We start from the raw sequence: 20060 nt of genomic DNA, 5'->3' as shown, positions 1-20060 counted from the left end.
TTTTTTACCCCACTGAAGAGCAATCAGCATAGTTTCTCTAGATCTGTTTTCCCACAAAACGACAAGCAGGTAAGGACTCCCTCGCCCCCATTGCTGTAACATGTCAGCGACACATCATTCCAGAATATATTCCTCAATTCTACCAGACAATTGTAATCTAGCGCATATCGGTCTGGGGTTCTTTGGAAAGGTTCCACCAGAGTTGGAATATTTCAGAATACAATAGGTATATCTCGGTCAGTTAGTCTTCCTCGCTGTATGAAGGATTGTAACCCTTGAAAACGTGGCTTTGTTAATTGTTAAGAATGTAAACATTTCAAGGTTGGCGTTTTGTTTCTCTTGGAAGTATTATTTATATCAGTCAGCAACCCGTTAACAACGAGCTCCCGTGTCTTGGTTGTTGGAGACCACTGGAGGTAGTTGGAGAAGTTGTTGTTGCTGAAGGTTCTTGGTGGGTGCTGAAGGTTATTGGTTGCTGGCGCCTGTTGGTACGTGCTTGAGGTTGTTGGAAGTTGTTGGCTGCTGGGGATGTTGTTGGTTGCTGGGGAAGTAGTTGGTTTCTAGCGGTTGTTGGTGGGTGCTGCTGGAGGTAGTGCTGGTAGTTGGGTTGTTGGTTGCTGGAGGTTGTTGGAGGGTGCTGGAGGTAGTTGGATGTTGGTTGCTGGAAGTTGTTGGAGGGTGCTGGAGGTAGTTGGAAGTTGTTGGTTGCTGGAGGTTGTTGGAGGGTGCTGGAGGTAGTTGGTTGCTGGAGGTTGTTGGAGATGCTGGAGATAGTTGGAAGTTGTTGGTTGCTGGAGGTTGTTGGAGGGTGCTGGAGGTAGTTGGTTGCTGGAGGTTGTTGGAGGGTGCTGGAGGTAGTTGGAAGTTGTTGGTTGCTGGAGGTTGTTGGAGGGTGCTGGAGGTAGTTGGTTGCTGGAGGTTGTTGGAGATGCTGGAGGTTGCTGTTGGTTGCTGGAGGTTGTTGGAGGGTGCTGGAGGTAGTTGGTTGCTGGAGGTTGTTGGAGGGTGCTGGAGGTAGTTGGAAGGTGTTGGTTGCTGACGGTTGTTGGTGGGTTGCTAGGTAGTTGGTTGCTGGAGGTTGTTGGTTGCTGGAGATAGTTTGAGTTGCTGGAGGTTGGATTGACTGCTGGAGGTAGTTGGAAGTTGTTGGTTGCTGACGGTTGTTGGTGGGTGCTGGAGGTAGTTGGTGAGTGCTGGAGGTTGTTGGAGATGCTGGAGATAGTTGGAAGTTGCTGGTTGCTGGAGATTGTTGTAGGGTGCTGGAGGTAGTTGGAAGTTGTTGGTTGCTGGCGGTTGTTGGTGGGTGCTGGAGGTAGTTGGAAGTTGTTGGTTGCTGGAGGTTGTTGGTGGGTGCTGGAGGTAGTTGGTTTGGCGGTTGTTGGAGGTGCTGGAGGTAGTTGGAAGTTGTTGGTTGCTGGCGGTTGTTGGTGGGTGCTGGAGGTAGTTGGTGAGCGCTTGTTGGAGGGTGCGCTGGAGTAGCTGGAAGTTGTTGGTTCCTGGAGGTTGTTGGAGGGTGCTGGACGTAGTTGGAAGTTGTTTGTTGCTGGAGGTTGTTGGTGGGTGCTGGAGGTAGTTGGTTGTTGGAGGTAGTTGTTGGTTGCTGGAGGTAGTTGGTGGGTGCTGGAGGTTGTTGGTGGGTGCTGGAGGTAGTTGGAAGTTGTTGGTTCCTGGCGGTTGTTGGTGGGTGCTGGAGGTAGTTGGAAGTTGTTGGTTGCTGGAGGTTGTTGGTGGGTGCTGGAGGTAGTTGAAGTTGTTGTTGGACGGTTGTTGGTGGGTGCTTAGTTGGTTGTTGGAGGTGCTGAGGTTAGTTGGTGCTGGAGGTTGTTGGTGGGTGCTGGAGGTAGTTGGAAGTTGTTGGTTCCTGGCGGTTGTTGGTGGGTGCTGGAGGTAGTTGGAAGTTGTTGGTTGCTGGAGGTTGTTGGTGGGTGCTGGAGGTAGTTGGTTGTTGGAGGTTGTTGGAGGTAGTTGGACGTTGTTAGTTCTTGAAGTGGCGGTTGTTCTGGCAGTTGGGTGCTGGAGGTAGTTGGAAGTTGTTTGTTGCTGGACGGTTGTTAGTGGTAGTTGGTTGCTTGAGGTTGTTGGAGTAGTTGGACGTTATTAGCTGGCGGTTGTTGGTGGGTGCTGGAGGTAGCTGGAAGTTGTTGGTTGCTGGAGGTTGTTGGTGGGTGCTGGAGGCAGTTGTTGGTTGGAGTGGAAGTTATTGGTGGAATAGCTGGAAGTTGTTGGTTAGTGCTGGAAGGTTGTTAGCTGGTTAGGTTGTTGGAGGGTGCTGGAGGTTTGACGTTGTTAGTTCCTGGCGGTTGTTGGTGGGCGCTGGAGGTAGTTGGAAGTTGTTTGTTGCTGACGGTTGTTGGTGGGTGCTGGAGGTAGTTGGTTGATGGAGGGTGCTGGAGGTAGTTGGACGTTGTTAGTTCCTGGCGGTTGTTGGTGGGTGCTGGAGGTAGTTGGAAGTTGTTTGTTGCTGACGGTTGTTGGTGGGTGCTTGAGGTAGTTGGTTGATGGAGGGTGCTGGAGGTAGTTGGACGTTGTTAGTTCCTGGCGGTTGTTGGTGGGTGCTGGAGGTAGTTGGAAGTTGTTTGTTGCTGACGGTTGTTGGTGGGTGCTTGAGGTAGTTGGAAGTTGTTGGTTGCTGGCGGTTGTTGGAGGGTGCTGGAGGTAGTTGTTGGTTGCTGACGGTTGTTGGTGGGTGCTGGAGGTAGTTGTTTGTTGCTGACGGTTGTTGGTGGGTGCTGGAGGTAGTTGGAATACTTGTTAGTTCGTCACAGTTATTCTGCATGGCAAAATACCCCTATGTTTTGTTTCACCTTCTGGCAGCCATTTTGTACTATATCTATTGGTGCATTGTATTCATTTCCGGTACTCCACTAAAGTATCCTTGATTAAAACTGGTTAAATATAGTCAAGCCTGGTTGCAAGAAATGTGGCAAACGTTGACAGACGTAGAGATATACGCGTGGGTTGCGACCAAAACTGGGATACGACCAGAACTGGGATAACTAATATGGAGAATTATACGTCTTACTGTCAACTATGTATTTAATCGACAAACAATTATTAAGATCAAAATCAGCTGCACAACTCGTGTCCTTTATTTGAACTACTGATCGCAAAAATGCCAATGGTAAAGCGCTCCATAGTCGATGTCCGCCATAATAGCTAAATATAGCAGCGCAGAAAATGTAGAAACGTGAAACTGAAACGAAATAATAGAATTCATTTTCATACGCTTTACTGTAATTACTCTACTAGCTTAAAAATAAGTGAGCGACCAATTAATGTTCATGGTTGTGGATGCTGAATTTAGGTGTCAGGTGTTTTTCATTCATTTTTATTCATAATGATTCATTCATTCCCAGAAATGGTTACTGTCCTCAACTTGAAATATGACTTTCTTGCAATATCTAATGATATTTTAAAAATATAGCTAATTATTCCTTTTAACAATATATGTTTATGCCCACAAACAGAACCAGAAAATATATGATGTGAATGGTATTGGATTTTGATTTTATAGTTTAATAATTCTGCTAATATGTGTAAAAAATATAGTAAGTTGTCTCTAAATATCGGCAAGCCTGGCCATTTTTGCACAGCGTTTTTATGTAATAATACAGTAAATATTTTTTTTAAAAAAGAACGGGGAATAAAAGAAAATTTAATTATGTCATAATTATTTTTAATGATGTTACATCCATTCTTGATGGGTATGTATGTATAATAATTCAAGTTTGTTTTGGGGATTTAAGTTATTTGTGTTATGCCATTTGTGAGAGTATATAAGAGATTGGTATGTTGCTTGGTCATACTTTTCAGAGAATATTTCTTATGAAATACTCGAAAAATATACAGGTTCATGTACACATTCATGACACTGTAAAAAGAGTGGTGATCTATTATTTATAATGGTAGGGTGTATTCAGTAACACGCCATCACACATAATACTATGCTGATAATGCTGAGTGAAAGGTCCAGTTAAAGTTCTCATCCCCAAATGTTCACATGGCCCCCTAAGCAGTTAGTGGCTCCTTATTTTTATAACATGTTTAGCCTCCAAGTAATGTTGTGTTAATATTACTGCTATTAGCATATAAGATTTGCCAGTAATGATCATTTATAGCTTTTCATCATTATTGTGTACATGGAAGCTGTTTGTAACAGACACCAGACATACAAGGCATAATTACTTCAGAATGAAAAAAAGTGGGAGTTTGCAGCCCCATCTCAGAAGGCTATAGTTATAACTTTGAAGAAAAAATGATGCGGTGTAGGAAATTATCCAAAAATGTTTCTTTAATGTTCCTTTGAAAATCCCCTTCCTGGTCAGCTTGATATAAATGGGAAATTCACTGAGCCCTTCATAGCAGCCTTGAACTTGTTATTCCATGCATTGTCATCAATAACATTATATTTGCTGAACTAATTAGCAGTTAGGAGTTGTCCCCCATCACAATTTGCTTGAAAGGGTCATCTGCTCATTGTGTTAGAAGGCCAAGCAGCTGAAGCTTCTTTTGATGACATATTGTTACTGAGGATGAAACTGTCAAGGTAAAATGATGCCTTCATATTTACTTTTGTGTGTAATTTTCCCCAGAAACCAATGCTACCCTGATGTGGATATGGTTGTCAGGCTCAATGACTTAGTCATTGTTTAGAATCAAGTCTGAATGATTGCATGTGTGGCTGGTTACTGATCCTCAATAACTGGATTGTCTGGTACAAACTCAGTTATTTACAGATATCATGTAGCTAGAATATTGTGTAGCAACAAACAACAAACAAGCAAAACAATTTTATGCCAGCTTTGGATTAGGAATTTTGTGTGATAAATGTAGTCAAGGAAATTAAAACATGCAATATTGCCCCAATTGCTTTTAGATTTTGCCCATAAGTATGAAGTATAAGAACCCAAAAGAAAATAATAAATTCCATTAAAATATAGATTTTAAACTTGTTCCACTTCAAATACATTTGGTTGAGGGAATATAAGTAATACTATTATTAAACAAATCTCTTAAAATTAGTACTGTCGATCATCCCAGTGTGCTCATAACATGGTAGTGTGATTTGCTATGAGCAGCCAAAATGAAATCAGAAGATTCCATTGATTGTAATTTTATGGTGTTATCCTCTTCTGGTTGAATCTGTATGTATTATACTAATATTGTACAGATTCTCTGAAAATAAGAGATATTGTCCTGTTCAAGATTCAGCCCACAATTTTTAAAATGTCAGATTATTCTGTTAGTATTAGACTTAGGAGACATTATCCCTCCTGGTCAAAGGCATACCAGGATTAAATCAAGTTAAATCTCTTAAAGTTGTACTAATTAATGGCCTATTTGTTTCCATAGTCTGCTTTCTACATGTTCTGAAATATGATCTACTATCATCATATTTTAAAGTTGTTTTCCTTTATCTAATTAAGGGCATATGAATAGTATAAAATAGTTATAAAAATCTCTAAACATTGGCAATATTGACCTGTTGCATGTAGACTCTGTTTCACAAGTTTCACTTATGACTAAATACTATCAACAGCCATGAGGAATCTTTTAGATTCGATAACTGTAATTTTCAACTTTACTCAAGCAGATATTGTCACAACAAGGAATAAGAACGCCATAATAACTCTTTACCAGATAGATATAACATGAACCTAATAAGTTTACACACTCACACCCATTCAGCTTGAGTCAAATAACTATCACCCCTTCAAGGGCATCACGCACAGCACACAGTTTTAGGGACACAAACCAAACATTGCACAATCACTGTTTCTCAAAATACTAAAGGTTACTGCACGCAAATCACTAATACATTAATAGGTGTGCTAATTAAATCAACCCCTTCTCATACAATACATTCAACTGTAGATTTTAAGGCATATTCCCACACTTGGTTAAGGACATGTGAGTATCATTATTACTATTTCATTATTAATGCTATAACTATTATTTCATTCAGAATTTGTTGACAAGTTGGAATTGTTACTTACTACCACTATAAGCTCCAGAGGAAATCTTGAAATTCCATAAACTGTAAGTTTTAAAGGCTTTATCCCACTTCTGGTCAAAGGGCATATGATTCATGATAATAGTTAAAAATCTCTGAAAATAAGAACTATTGACCAAGTACATTCATAATTTGCTCACAGGTTTGAAATGCTATTCAATATCATCAGCCAATGAAAAAATTTTGAAATTGTATAAACTGTAGGTTTTAAAGGCATTATCCCATTTCTGGTCAAATGCATATGGATTAATAATAATAGTTAAAAATCTCTGAAAAATTTGAATTATTGACCCAGTACATTAATAGTTGATTTGTAGGTTTGAAATGCTATTTACTATCATCAGCCAAGATACAGCTTCTTGAAATTCCATAAACTGTGGGTTTTCAAAGGCATTATCCCACTTCTGGTCAAAGGCACGTGATTAATAATAATAGTTAAAAAATCTCTGTAAAATAGAATTATAGACCTAGTACATTCATAATTTGCTCAGAGGTTTGTAATGCTAATCTATATCATCAGCCCAGACAGCTTCTGAAATTCCATAAACTGTAGGTTTTAAAGGCATTATCCCACTTCTGGTCAAAGGCACGTGGTTAATAATAATAGTTAAAAATCTCTAAACATTTGTATTATAGACCCAGTACATTAATAGTTTATTTGTAGGTTTGAAATGCTATTTCCTTCCTCAGCCAAGAAAACTTCTTGAAATTCCCTAAACTGTAGGTTTTAAAGACATTGTCCCATTTCTGGTCAAATGCATGTGATTAATAATAATAGTTAAAAATTAAGAATTTCAGCTTAGTGTATTTCCATTTCTTACATGTATATCTGCACATGGCAACTTTGAAATATAATGAAGATATGGCATCTGCAAAGCTTTAAAAGTCATTTTTCAGTCATTCCTCCATGTACACTCTTTCCAGTTACAGAGTTAGATATTAACATAAGCCTTCTTGCCCTTCTGCCCCTCTGTATCAAAAACTCAATACAGTCACAAACACTTGGGATGGACTCCATTTCTGAACTTTCATTGTTGAGATGCTTGTAATTCAAGTTCTTGAATTTCTCAATCAGAAAATGACATGCTTCTTTCACTGCTTCGTACAAAGTGTGGTGTGGTGTTGTACTGTGAAGAAAAACAGAAAGACATAATCAATGTACCATGTTTGCATTAACTAACTACATCAAAAACATTCAAGAAAATGGCCACCAACATACTTAAGACCATGGAAAGTACTTTGAATAACTTGGAATGGCAGTTGCCAACTGAGTGGATTGAACAAGAGCGGAGTGGAGAGGAGTGGGTGGTGCAAGTGAAATGAGAGAGTGGATGGATGGGTTGGGAATGAGTGAGTGAGAGAAGTGGAGTTGACTTGAGAGGAGTGGGTGGTGTGGAGGGAAGAGGGTCTAGTGAGAGTAGCATAGTGGGGGGAGTGACTACAGCGGAGGAGTCGAGTGAGGGAAGAGGGTGTGGTGAGAGTAGTGTAGTGGGTTGAGGACTGGAGCGGAGAGGAGTCGAGTGAGGGAAGAGGGTCTAGTGAGAGTAGTGTAGTGGGTGGAGGACTGGAGCGGAGGAGTCGAGCGAGGGAAGCAGTGAGAGAGAGTGTAGTGGGTGGAGGAGGAGCGGGAGTGAGTCGAGCGAGGGAAGAGGGTGTAGTGAGAGTAGTGTAGTGGGTGGAGTGGACTGGAGTGGGAGTGAGTCGAGCGAGGGAAGAGAGGGTGCAGTGAGAAAGTAGTGTGGGTGAGTGGAGCAGGAGTGAGTGAGTCGAGCGAGGGAAGAGGGTGAAGTGAGAGTAGTGTAGTGGGCTGGAGGACTGGAGCGGAGTGAGTCGAGCGAGGGAAGAGGGTGTAGTGAGAGAGTAGTGTAGTGGTGGGTGGAGCGGAGTGGAGTCGAGCGAGGGAAGGAGTGGGGAGTGCATGAGAGTAGTGTAGTGGGTGGAGGCAGTGGTGGGAGGAGTGAGTCGAGCAAGGGAAGAGGGTGTAGTGAGCAGTGTAGTGGGTGGAGTGGCAGGAGCAGAGTGAGTCGAGCGAGGGAAGAGGGTGTAGTGAGAGAGTGTAGTGGGTTGAGGACTGGAGCGGAGTGAGTCGAGCGAGGGAAGAGGTGCAGTGAGAGAGTGTAGTGGCTTGGAGTGGGTGGAGCGGAGGAGTCGAGCGAGGAAGAGGGTGTAGTGAGAGTAAGTGTGGGTGGAGTGGGTGGAGCGGAGTGAGTCGAGCGAGGGAAGAGGGTGGTAGTGAGTGTAGTGTAGTGGACTGGAGGAGTGAGTCGAGCGAGGGAAGAGGGTGTAGTGAGAGTAGTGTAGTGGGTGGAGTGGAGTGGAGAGGTGAGTCGAGGAGGGAAGAGGGTGTGGTGAGAGTAGTGGTAGTGGGTGGAGTGGAGTGGAGCAGAGTGAGCGAGAGCGACTGAAGAGGGTGTAGTGAGAGTAGTGTAATAGGTGGAGTGGGGTGGAGGGAATGACTGGATTTAAGTGGAGTGGGGAGGAGGGGAGAGTGGAGTGGAGTGGAGAGATGGTAGGGGAGCGGAGCAGAGTGATTGGAGAGGAGTGAGAATTTTAGTTATATGAAACATTTATTTTACCAAACTGGTATTTGGGACATACCAGTGTAACATTAAACTTAACATCTCTCACTCATGCACTGTATCTTATCATTAACTATTCAGTTACCTTTACATGTATGTAAACAGGATGCAAATCCTGCCTTTACTCCCCTGGATACAGATATCTCTGGAGAAACATTGTGTGACTCTCTCCGCACCCATTTCCGTCGCCACTGTAAGGAGAGTACATTATTTTGCTAGACATACATAGGCGGGGGTTGAAGAAACATTGACTAACTAATTACCTCATTTCTTATAAACCATGAAATTATTTAAGAATAAATAGGAATGGCAGTTTCATTTAGTTATGTTAACGTGAAGCTATACCAAAGGTGAATTATATGAATGTGCATTTAACTTTTAGGCTGTTGAGAACTTCTTGGGTTTAGTCTGTTACATAACTACACATCAATGCAGAAATCACATGGAACAAGGATATGGGAAGAGGCTAGACATGTTACATTTTCTTACCAGAAGTTTCCCTGTATTAAGTTCTGTCGATACATGACAAGATTCACCTCATAGAGAAAGAACAGTGAACACTGTGTAGAAACAACTCCCTATAAACTTGTGACATTATGACACTGTATAATGCTAAAACAGTAAACAATATCTATATTGTTATTCATCTTGCTGTACTTACCTTGTTCTCAAAGAATGCTCTTTGAACTTGCATAGTTTCTGAAGTTGAACACTGCTATTTTCTATACTTGAATCAAAACTTTTTTAGTAGATTCAATTTCACCATATACATAGAATATTTTTCATGTCAAGGAGGATAACATTATTCAGTCTACAGTACACAGAAAATAGCTCCTTAAATGTTATGCTAGATGAGTGATATATCTGTTTCTGGCACCCTTTAACTTTGGTTACTGTTCTTGCAGTCTGTGCTAAAGTCTCTCAAGTTTGCTTGACTGAAAATGTAAATTGGCATTATTTTCAGCATTTTTTGTCTCACTTTATGGACTTGAAGTTTGTGTGCTCTTACTTGACGAGAACAAATTTTACCAGACTTAGCTATTAGACTGGTGGGTAAAGTCGAGGACTGTACTTCAGTTTCTTAGGATATGTTCATAGAATTTATGAATCGTTGGATATTGTTCTCACCCCAGGAACCTTATTAGTTTTCATTAGGATTGCTTCTAAATATTGTGTAGTGTATCATTCCTAATTGAGTTTCTTTTGTTGTGAGATGTTCTTGGATATTTTTTTCTCATTCTACTATTGCATTCTATGTCATATCAGTTTTCTGTGTATCTCATCTCTGTGTTGTTTCTCCAAGATATAGTATATATTTTAAAGACTTGATAACATGCCTTCATTGACACTTCTAAAGTTTCTCTAATACTGTTTTGAAATTCTGTAATGATTATTTCTTGCTCAATGAGAGTTTTCTTTAAATCGCTCAATAAAATCATCAATGTATCTGAAAGGTCATTTTCCATATCACTATATATCAGGTTTGGGGAACACATAATTCCTTGATAAATTTATATGTGTTTTCTTTTATATTTCAAGTGTAACATTTAATGTTTCCAATTCACTTCAAGCATAGTTTAGGTCATAAGATTCCAATTCATTTAGCTTCTGGAATATTTATACAGTGTGGTAATTTCCTAAATCAGTTGAGGGGTCAAAAACTAAATTTCAAACCCCATGTTACTACTATTATCAAATTTCTTGAAACACATGGGTCATCCTTTTGAAAATATGTATACATTTGTAAGAGATAATCTCAAACCTTCAATAGATCTTCATTTCCCACCTTTGTCCTTTTTAACTGGATAATGCTAAGGATAAATAGACTTGACAGAATTTCTCATACAAATATCATTGAAATTCCATCCATATATATAATTACGAATAACAATCAACAATGATACGTAGAATTATAATAATAAGTATACCAATAAGACTTCCTTCACAAGGAATTATAACAGTGTGGAACAATGCGAGAAATGGTAAATTACAGTATTTTTATCATTGCAGGCTGATATTACAGAACAGTTCAGTCAGTGGTCATAAATCTGGTAGAATTTAAATGAAATATTAACTTACCTATTTGTGTTAGCATTCAGGTGAAGATGGCCATTCTTCTTTTTCTTCTTCTTTGAAGTTCTTTCTATATCAGTGCCTGTACTCTGACAACTGTTCATGAAGGAAACATTGTACTATCTGATAAAGGTATTCTGAAACCTTTGGTTATAAACCAAGAGGTCAAATGTTCTTACACTCTTAATTGATTCCAACAACTAGAAACAAATAGAAATATTTAAGAGTGTTTTGCTACATAACATCATAGACCATATAATATATGATAACATCAAGGTGAGATGAATATATTACATGTTACCTACTAGTATGTTAATACCGCCAACCATGCACAGTACATTTTTGGTATATAACAAAGCATAATCATTACACCAAACACATGCACACCTTTTACATGTTACCTCCCCAAAAAAGATGCTTCCTTACACTTGAATGCTATGTTATGTAGATGTACGATAAAAACAGTCACATTTCATTGTTTTCAATTGAGTCCAGGTATACAATTATACAGTGTCATATCTGGGTTGTATTTCACATTTTGCTGCAAACATTGTAATATGTATTGCAGAAACAAACTCCAGTGCATTTGACAGATGATATTATGTACTATACTGGTATATCAAAGGTTGATTATAATCAATGAATTGCCATCATCTTTGATATGAGTGTTTGTCTGTTTCTAGACTTGCTTGAACTGAATTGGTGAAAGTGGAATTGGTTAAAACTGTCTGTTAATGGCTGAATCCAACTGAATAGAGATCAGTTTGAGTTAGTACTGACTGTGCAGACTTGCCATAAACATGTCACCAGATGCTTCCCTAATTGCTACTGAGTAGTTGTCTGTTCAGATCTGCTGCTGCTCACCAGATTGTTGAAACAAGAATTCCAAGGAGGAACTGACTCTATGAAAGGTGTGAGAACCTACTGTTTATTTGAGCAAGGTGGTTATCTCATATAGGACATTTTGTGGGAGAAATAATAATATTTGTGAAATAATTTGTAAATCTGTGAATGAATTTGGATGGGGATGTATATGGTTAGGTAATTTCTTAATTTTTGCAATGCATGTAAACAGATAATGTTGTCTTGATTTTAACCCATGTATACAATAGGGTTGAAAAGTGTGGACCCATTAAGGTATTAAATATGAATTTGGATTAATATGTATACTATTGGACAAGTAAATTTAAGAAGGACTGTGGAGCAGGCTCTTACCTTCTATACAATATTTTTAATGCATACCATTCTAAAGCTGATTTCTGCAAAACTTATGTATTAAAGAACAATAAAAATTAGAACAAGAACAAAAAATTATTCAGTATCAGAGGTCACATGGCCAAGAGTACAAAGCATTGATCACCCATGTGCACAGGGACAGGTGGGACAAATGTTATTCCATCTTAATGCAGTGAAAATGTATAGCTTTTAAGATATGGCATGTTTTCGTATATAATGCACATAATAATTAATGAAACATTAGTAGACCAGCATTTGTGTATTTATTGCTTACTCTATTTAAGATTCTTTTGTCAGATACCCTAGGCTAAATATATTTGGGTATGACATGAAGCAGCATAGTGGCACATATGTTACTGATATTGGATATCTTAATATATTCGGTAAAAGTGTAGGTCCTGGATGCGATTTTAATTGTTTCTCTTACAATATAGAAATCTATAAATTGTGAAAGAAAAGTGATAATGAGTAGTTTGGACTGCTTGGTATTCTTCAATAAAATATTTGTTATGCAGATCAGAGCAGGTATGTGGAAATATATGGGATATCCAAATTATATCCAGTGCAAATCATCAACCATAGGAATGTTCAGTAATAGACGGTAGAAAAATGCCTATATATGGGTTCAGTCATAGAAATACCAGCACGTATATATGTCTAAAGTGAAATGGTGTGTGAGCATGCGCTTATGATTAAGGCCCTTAAGAAGAAGAGCGAGTGAGTGAGTGAGTATGGTTTTATGTTACTTTTAGCAATATTCCAGCAATATCACAGCGAACCCGGGTCTTGGGTCTTCGGAGCCTTAACCACTAGGATACCCCACCTCGCCAGAAGAAGAAGAAATTATTTTCTCAAAGTGTCACATGCTGTGGTACAAATTGTATAGACATAGTATGATACATTAAAAAGAGCACCCAGCCAGTTGGCCTACGAGACACTAATTACTTGATGGTACAAATATAATATAAAAGTGAATAAGAGTTATAGTTATAACCACACACACGCACGCACACACACGCACACACACACGCACGCACACACACACACGCACACAGTAGGTAGGTTGTGTCAAACACCAATAAATGTTACAGGTTTTTACGCAGCTATGAAGATATATGTGACTTGCATCTGCATGCATAATGCAGCTTATCCAATACAACAAAAGAAACCATTCTCTTCCCCTTCCCCACCCATCCCACACCCAATTCACGGGTCATTTTGTAAATATTTCACTCTCTCCGACTTGTAAAGTTATAATAAACCCATGCCATGCCGACATTATCTTATTCTCATCTATTTTTGCAATCTTTTGCTCAGTTTCTACATTCAAATTTCGGGCTATTGAATTATTTTGTGGGCTAGTAACTTTCAGGCATAGGTAGCCCGACTGGGTAACAAAATTTGGAAACCAGTTCGCACACTGACTTGTAATATACTCATGCCAATAATGGTTGTCACCCCTTCAGATTTTTTAATTGAAGAGAGGTGTGGGGTGTGGCTGTGAGGTGTGTGGGGTTGGGGTGGGGAGGGGGTGACAACCATTATTGGCATGAGTATATATTAAACATGCTATGCACACCCTCCTCACCTACAGTCTGAATGAATAGAACATAGCCGGTGTACAACCTCTCCCGTCTTTCATTCTGTGTGGGTTAGTTTTATCTCCGATATACCGTTCCCGTCTTTCATTCTGTGTGGGTTAGTTGTATATCCGATATACCCTTCCCGCCTTTCATTCTGTGAGGTGTAAGTTATGTATCCGATAGACCCTTCCCGCCTTTCATTCTGTGAGGTGTTAGTTATGTATCCGATATACCCTTCCCGCCTTTCATTCTGTGAGGTGTTAGTTATGTATCCGATAGACCCTTCCCGCCTTTTATTCTGTGAGGTGTAAGTTATGTATCCGATATACCCTTCCCGCCTTTTATTCTGTGAGGTGTAAGTTATATATCCGATAGACCCTTCCCGCCTTTCATTCTGTGAGGTGTTAGTTATGTATCCGAAAGACCCTTCCCGCCTTTTATTCTGTGAGGTGTAAGTTATATATCCGATAGACCCTTCCAGTCTTTCATTCTGTGAGATGTAAGTTATATATCCGATATACCATTCCCTGTCTTTCATTCTGTGAGGTGTAAGTTATATATCCGATATACCCTTCCAGTCTTTCATTCTGTGAGATGTAAGTTATATATCCGATATACCATTCCCGCCTTTCATTCTGTGAGGTGTAAGTTATATATCCGATATACCCTTCCCGACTTTCATTCTGTGATGTGTTAGTTATGTATCCGATATACCCTTCCCGCCTTTTATTCTGTGAGGTGTAAGTTATATATCCGATATACCCTTCCCGTCTTTATTCTGTGAGATGTAAGTTATATATCCGATATACCATTCCCGACTTTGATTCTGTGAGGTGTAAGTTATATATCCGATATAAACCCTTCCCGACTTTCCTTCTGTGAGGTGTTAGTTATGTATCCGATATACCCTTACCGCCTTTCATTCTGTATGGTGTAAGTTATATATCCGATATACCCTTCCCGACTTTCATTCTGTGAGGTGTAAGTTATATATCCGATATACCCTTCCCGCTTTTCATTCTGTGTGGTGTAAGTTATATATCCGATAAACCTTTTCCTGCCTTTCGTTCTGCGAGGTGTAAGTTATATATCCGATATACCCTTCCTGACTTTCATTCTGTTAGGTGTAAGTTATATATCCGATATATACCCTTCCCGACTTTCATTCTGTGAGGTGTTAGTTATGTATCCGATATACCCTTCCCGCCTTTCATTCTGTATGGTGTAAGTTATATATCCGATATACCCTTCCCGACTTTCATTCTGTGATGTGTAAGTTATATATCCGATAGACCCTTCCCCCTTTTCATTCTGTGTGGTGTAAGTTATATATCCGATAAACCTTTCCCGCCTTTCGTTCTGCGAGGTGTAAGTTATATATCCGATATACCCTTCCTGACTTTCATTCTGTGAGGTGTAAATTATATATCCGATATATACCCTTCCCGACTTTCATTCTGCGAGGTGTTAGTTATGTATCCGATATACCCTTCCCGCCTTTCATTCTGTGAGGTGTTAGTTATATATCCGATATACCCTTCCCGCCTTTCATTCTGTGAGGTGTAAGTTATATGTCCGATAGACCCTTCCCGTTTTTCATTCTGTGAGGTGTAAGTTATATATCCGATAGACCCTTCCCACCTTTCATTCTGTGAGGTGTAAGTTATATATCCGATAGACCCTTCCCCTTTTCATTCTGTGTGGTGTAAGTTATATATCCGATAAACCTTTCCCGCCTTTCGTTCTGCGAGGTGTAAGTTATATATCCGATATACCCTTCCTGACTTTCATTCTGTGAGGTGTAAGTTATATATCCGATATATACCCTTCCCGACTTTCATTCTGCGAGGTGTTAGTTATGTATCCGATATACCCTTCCCGCCTTTCATTCTGTGTGGTGTAAGTTATATATCCGATATACCCTTCCCGCCTTTTATTCTGTGAGGTGTAAGTTATATATCCGATATACCCTTCCCGACTTTCATTCTGTGAGGCGTAAGTTATATATCCGATATACCCTTGCCGACTTTCATTCTGTGTGATGTCGTATGATGACAATCAATGACTGTTTACCAACAACATCGCACACCTGTAATACTGCTGAAACAAATACATGCTCATGATATAGTCAGAATTGTACATTCGACTCTGCTTTTAGTAGAGATTACTTATGGACGTGGAACAGGTTTGGCCTCTTCTATTAATATATCCGATATACGCCCTTCCCTCCTTTCCTTCTCTGTGATGGAAGTTATATATCCGACACATCATTCAGCCTGAATGATATTACAATATTTTGTTTTCAACACTTTTATCTACGGGATAGTTCATAACTGATTGGGTGTGATGCTGATCTTTATGGAGAAGCATGTGCAACGTGAATGACCCACTCCCCTTACAATTTATGTACAAAGTATGTGACACCCCCCATGCAGCATGTAAAGTACAAAATCAATGACCGCCCTCCCCGGCCCTCATTATTCCCATAATGTTTAAGCACCGTTTTAAAATTTTGTCAAGTAAAATCTCTCTCTCTCTCTCTCTCTCTCTCTCTCTCTCTCTCTCTCTCTCTCTCTCTCTCTCTCTCTCTCTCTCTCTCTCTCTCTCTCTCTCTCTCTCTCTCTCTCTCTCTCTCTCTCTCTCTCTCTCAGAAAGAACACAATGGGGTGTTTGAACTATTTCCATTAACGTGGCCGATGATAGGATATTTATTACGCTATGTAAATTACATGATGCTTGCATTATAAAACAACACAGTTAATGAAAATGAAACGTCGTACACCATGGGAGGTTTGCTTGAGTGGGAATTGCCACACGATATAAACGATTGAATAACTGACGAGTACAAAAAAATAATTAGAAACCCCTTAAGGTTCTTCCAACCTATATTGAAAATTAAATGTGAGCTACATATTTGCAGAGGAATATGGAAATATGTAACTGATAATTTTCAGTGTCTCCTCACAAAAACATTAACTAAATCATATTCCGCGCATAGTTCGCCTTAAGTTTTAGAGTTAACCGGGAGCAGTACTGCAGTAAATAGGGTTTTACGAAATTGTGGACTGTTTATCCCAGTTCTGGTCGTATCCCAGTTCTGGTCGCTACATACGTGCTTGGGGAAGGATCCTGAACTCTCTGTACTCGCCGCAGGGGCGTATACAATACTCAGGTCATACGTCATGTAAAAGACAAGTTAATTTTGTGCATATCATTTTGATGTGCTTTCGAAAGGCTGCAGTTGACTTTTAAAAATATTCGCACTATTGTTTCGAGTGTGATAAACATATTTCCTAATCTATGTGAAGTAGCAAGGGGATTTAAATTAAAATCAGTTAAGCATTCAAGCAAAACATGACAGGAATTCTGAAGAAAAGAATGTTAATGTTACTCCCAATTACTGTCCAGCATTTACAAGCTGAAAATATTGTATATATTAAATATTAAAGAATACATTTGAAAGAGGTGAAAATACATTGAAACTTCAAATGCGTAGTATCGACTTGGCTGTCGCAACTCCCATACTTACGACTTACGACTGTAGATGTGCTACGCGTGGTCACTTTGTGGTACGGGTTTCATTGATGAAAGTACAGCGTGACTTTAGACGTGTATTAATTGTTTTATATTGCTATTAAATGCTATTTATCACATTGCTAATAATATTTTTAGAAATAGGTCTATATTGTTTATATAAATTTTCTCACTTTTTTCCTATCGACGAGGGTGTGGCGGGGTAGTCTTGTGGTTAAAGTGTTCACTCGTCACGCCGAAGACCCGGGTTCGATTCCCCACATGGGTACAATGTGTGAAGGCAATTTCTGATGTGATATTGCTGGAATATAACTAAAAGCGCGTAAAACCATACTCACTTAGGTGAAACCTAAAATGTTCCCATTGCAGCCAAGTCAGACATTGAGTAAGTAAGAGGACTTCATTCGAATCTGTCCTGGTTTAACAAAGACCTAAACTCCCATGCTTTGTGCATATGCACGACAGGCCAAGTGTAAATACCTCCTAATGGAACGATGTATTTCTGCCAGGAAGTACTTATTTTGAACAGTTAGTTTTAAAACAAAACACTTCGTCGTGTATGCATTCGAGGTAACTGACAACGAAGGCATGTTTTATTGCATGTAAGTATAGTTGGAAAAATAATCTCATTTGATTTAAAACATGATCATAATAAACTATTTTCATATCAACAGTTTGCTGTCAAAAGACAATGTTTTACCATAATATGTTCTTTATAACATATTTATAAATAACCCTTGATTGACTAACAGTTAATTACACGTTCAGTTATAAACCAACATAGTTGGTATGTTCCGGAAGTCTCATGTTAAATGAAGGAAGCGTTAATGATTTGGCGCAGTCTTGTGTACCTGGAATTAAGTTGATAATTGTAGACATTTCTGGAATGCTGTGGAGAGTATATATGCCGAAAGATATCTTTTGAAAATTTCTGTATCGCGCCACTGCCTTAAGGGGTGAGTAAGTGAGTCAGTTGTGCTTAACTCTGCTTCGAACAGTGTTCCAACTCATATCACCTCATGCCAGCTTAGTGTGGGACGAAGCCCAAGGTGACTTTTACCTCTTTCAGAAAACCCACAAGATGACAAACCCAGAAACGGATTCGAACCCACGATCATAGCTTTCTGGAGTGCCCAAGGGACGCAACTCTGTAAGGCGAACTGTGGCGCCTTGTGTGGACCGTGCCCATCTCATTATAACGACTGATTCACCTGTATCAATTGGTTGGTTGTTTTAACGCCGCATTCAGCAATATTCCAGCTATATGGCGGCGGTCTGTAAACAATCGAATCTGGACCAGACAATCCAGTGATCAACATCATGAACATCGATCTACGCAATTGGGATACGATGACATCTGTCAACCAAGTCAGCGAGTCTTACCACCCGATCCCGTTAGTCGCCATAGATTACTTTTTACAGACTGTTGTAGGAACGGATGATAGATTTAATGAAATTTAACAACAGTTATTTCAATTTTCAATTTCCTAAAAAATACACAAACAAAACACGGTATACTTTTGCCTGTAAGTGTAACTGGCTGGTAATTATATACAGCGATATATGACGTTAAATATCCAGTCAAAGCGTACAAATGTGAAAAATATCAACCTAAAGCGGTTCCTGACCTGTGAATGAAAACCCACAAAATGAACATCGTCATAAACTGAGGGACAAAAGAAAGTATACACCAATAATGGCAGCTAAACTGAAACAAGCAGCAAATGGTTATTCCATGGTGATGTATTTGATACGAGAGTTCTGGTTGTGTTTCGTATGTTTGTGGTGTCTGTAGTCAGTCTGAAAGTGTTTAGATAACGTTTATAAATTCTTGGTCAATTACAATTTTAAGTGTTTACTTTTTTAACCATATCGTTTAATAATGTTAAATGAATTAAGGTAAAATGAAGGAATGTGGAAATCCTATGCGTGAATAATGAAAGGATTGTTGGCTAACAGACCTATCCTCTGCTCCTCTGCCGTACGGCTGGAGCAAGCCTCTGTCATGCTGTACATAGCTCGGGCTCAGCACTGGCGTCGAGGAAAATGTTATTAATTACATATTTAATTAAGCTGTAGACTGATATGATTACACGCGATCACGCCTCCAGGATCTTGGATCGTTCCGTCAGCGCCAGTCCCCACTTGAAGTGATGAGTAGATGGATTCGGCGTTCCGACGTTACGTCATGACTTCGCCATTAGTCTACCTTGGTTGTAGTACCTTCAAGTAGTGATAGGTACTGGTTTCCCTATGATACAGGATGGTAGGTGCTGCAAGGGATTATGATCATGCCGTATATGTTGTATCGTAATGTTTTTAACCGCGAGGATCTGACTAGTGAATGCGTCATTTGGGTTCAATAAAGTTGTCGTAGCCTTGCCTCTTTGACTAACGCTTAGTCTCTGAATATATATAAATTGTGATTGATACAAATAATTTCTTTTAAATTTGAAAGGAGCCCCGTTGGGAGATTCAGAACCTGAGAAAGTTTAGACTTGCTTCATTTAGGGCTTTTAGATTGCAGAAATGGCGGGGCGGGGCGGAACCGAAAACAATGCGGTTCAAACTGAGACATACTACCGTACCTCCGTTCCCTGTAAACGGTTTTCATGTTGAATTTTCGGGATATAAATGAAGGGATGAGGATGATATGGGATGAAGGATGAGGATGATATGGATGAAGGGATGAGGATGATATGGATGAAGGGATAATGATGATATGGGATGAAGGATGAGGATGATATGGGATGAAGGGATGAGGATGATATGGATGAAGGGATGAGGATGATATGGGATGAAGGGATGAGGATGATATGGGATGAAGGGATGAGGATGATATGGGATGAAGGGATGAGGATGATATGGATGAAGGGATAATGATGATATGGGATGAAGGATGAGGATGATATGGATGAAGGGATGAGGATGATATGGGATGGATGAGGATGATATGGGATGAGGGAGGGATGATATGGATGGGATGAGGATGATATGGGATGGGATGATGAAGGATGAGGATGATATGGGATGAAGGATGAG

At 39.6% G+C, this 20060-nt stretch overlaps 1 protein-coding gene across 1 annotated transcript; it reads right to left on the bottom strand.

Annotated features, from left to right (window-relative positions):
* Positions 1–465: 465 nt before the first annotated feature.
* On the bottom strand, positions 466–19025 carry LOC124261540 (mucin-2-like). Its single transcript, XM_046695854.1, has 4 exons — positions 18980–19025; positions 2346–2729; positions 1159–1928; positions 466–828 (listed from the first exon to the last, which is right to left on the bottom strand). Exons 1-4 carry the CDS (start codon positions 19023–19025, stop codon positions 466–468), a joined length of 1563 nt encoding a protein of 520 aa, XP_046551810.1.
* Positions 19026–20060: the final 1035 nt, after the last annotated feature.

This window comes from Haliotis rubra, unplaced genomic scaffold (assembly GCF_003918875.1).
Source record: "Haliotis rubra isolate DU_JTF1 unplaced genomic scaffold, ASM391887v1 Scf80, whole genome shotgun sequence".
NCBI lineage: Eukaryota > Metazoa > Mollusca > Gastropoda > Lepetellida > Haliotidae > Haliotis > Haliotis rubra.
This window is presented reverse-complemented; position numbering and strand designations above follow the sequence as displayed.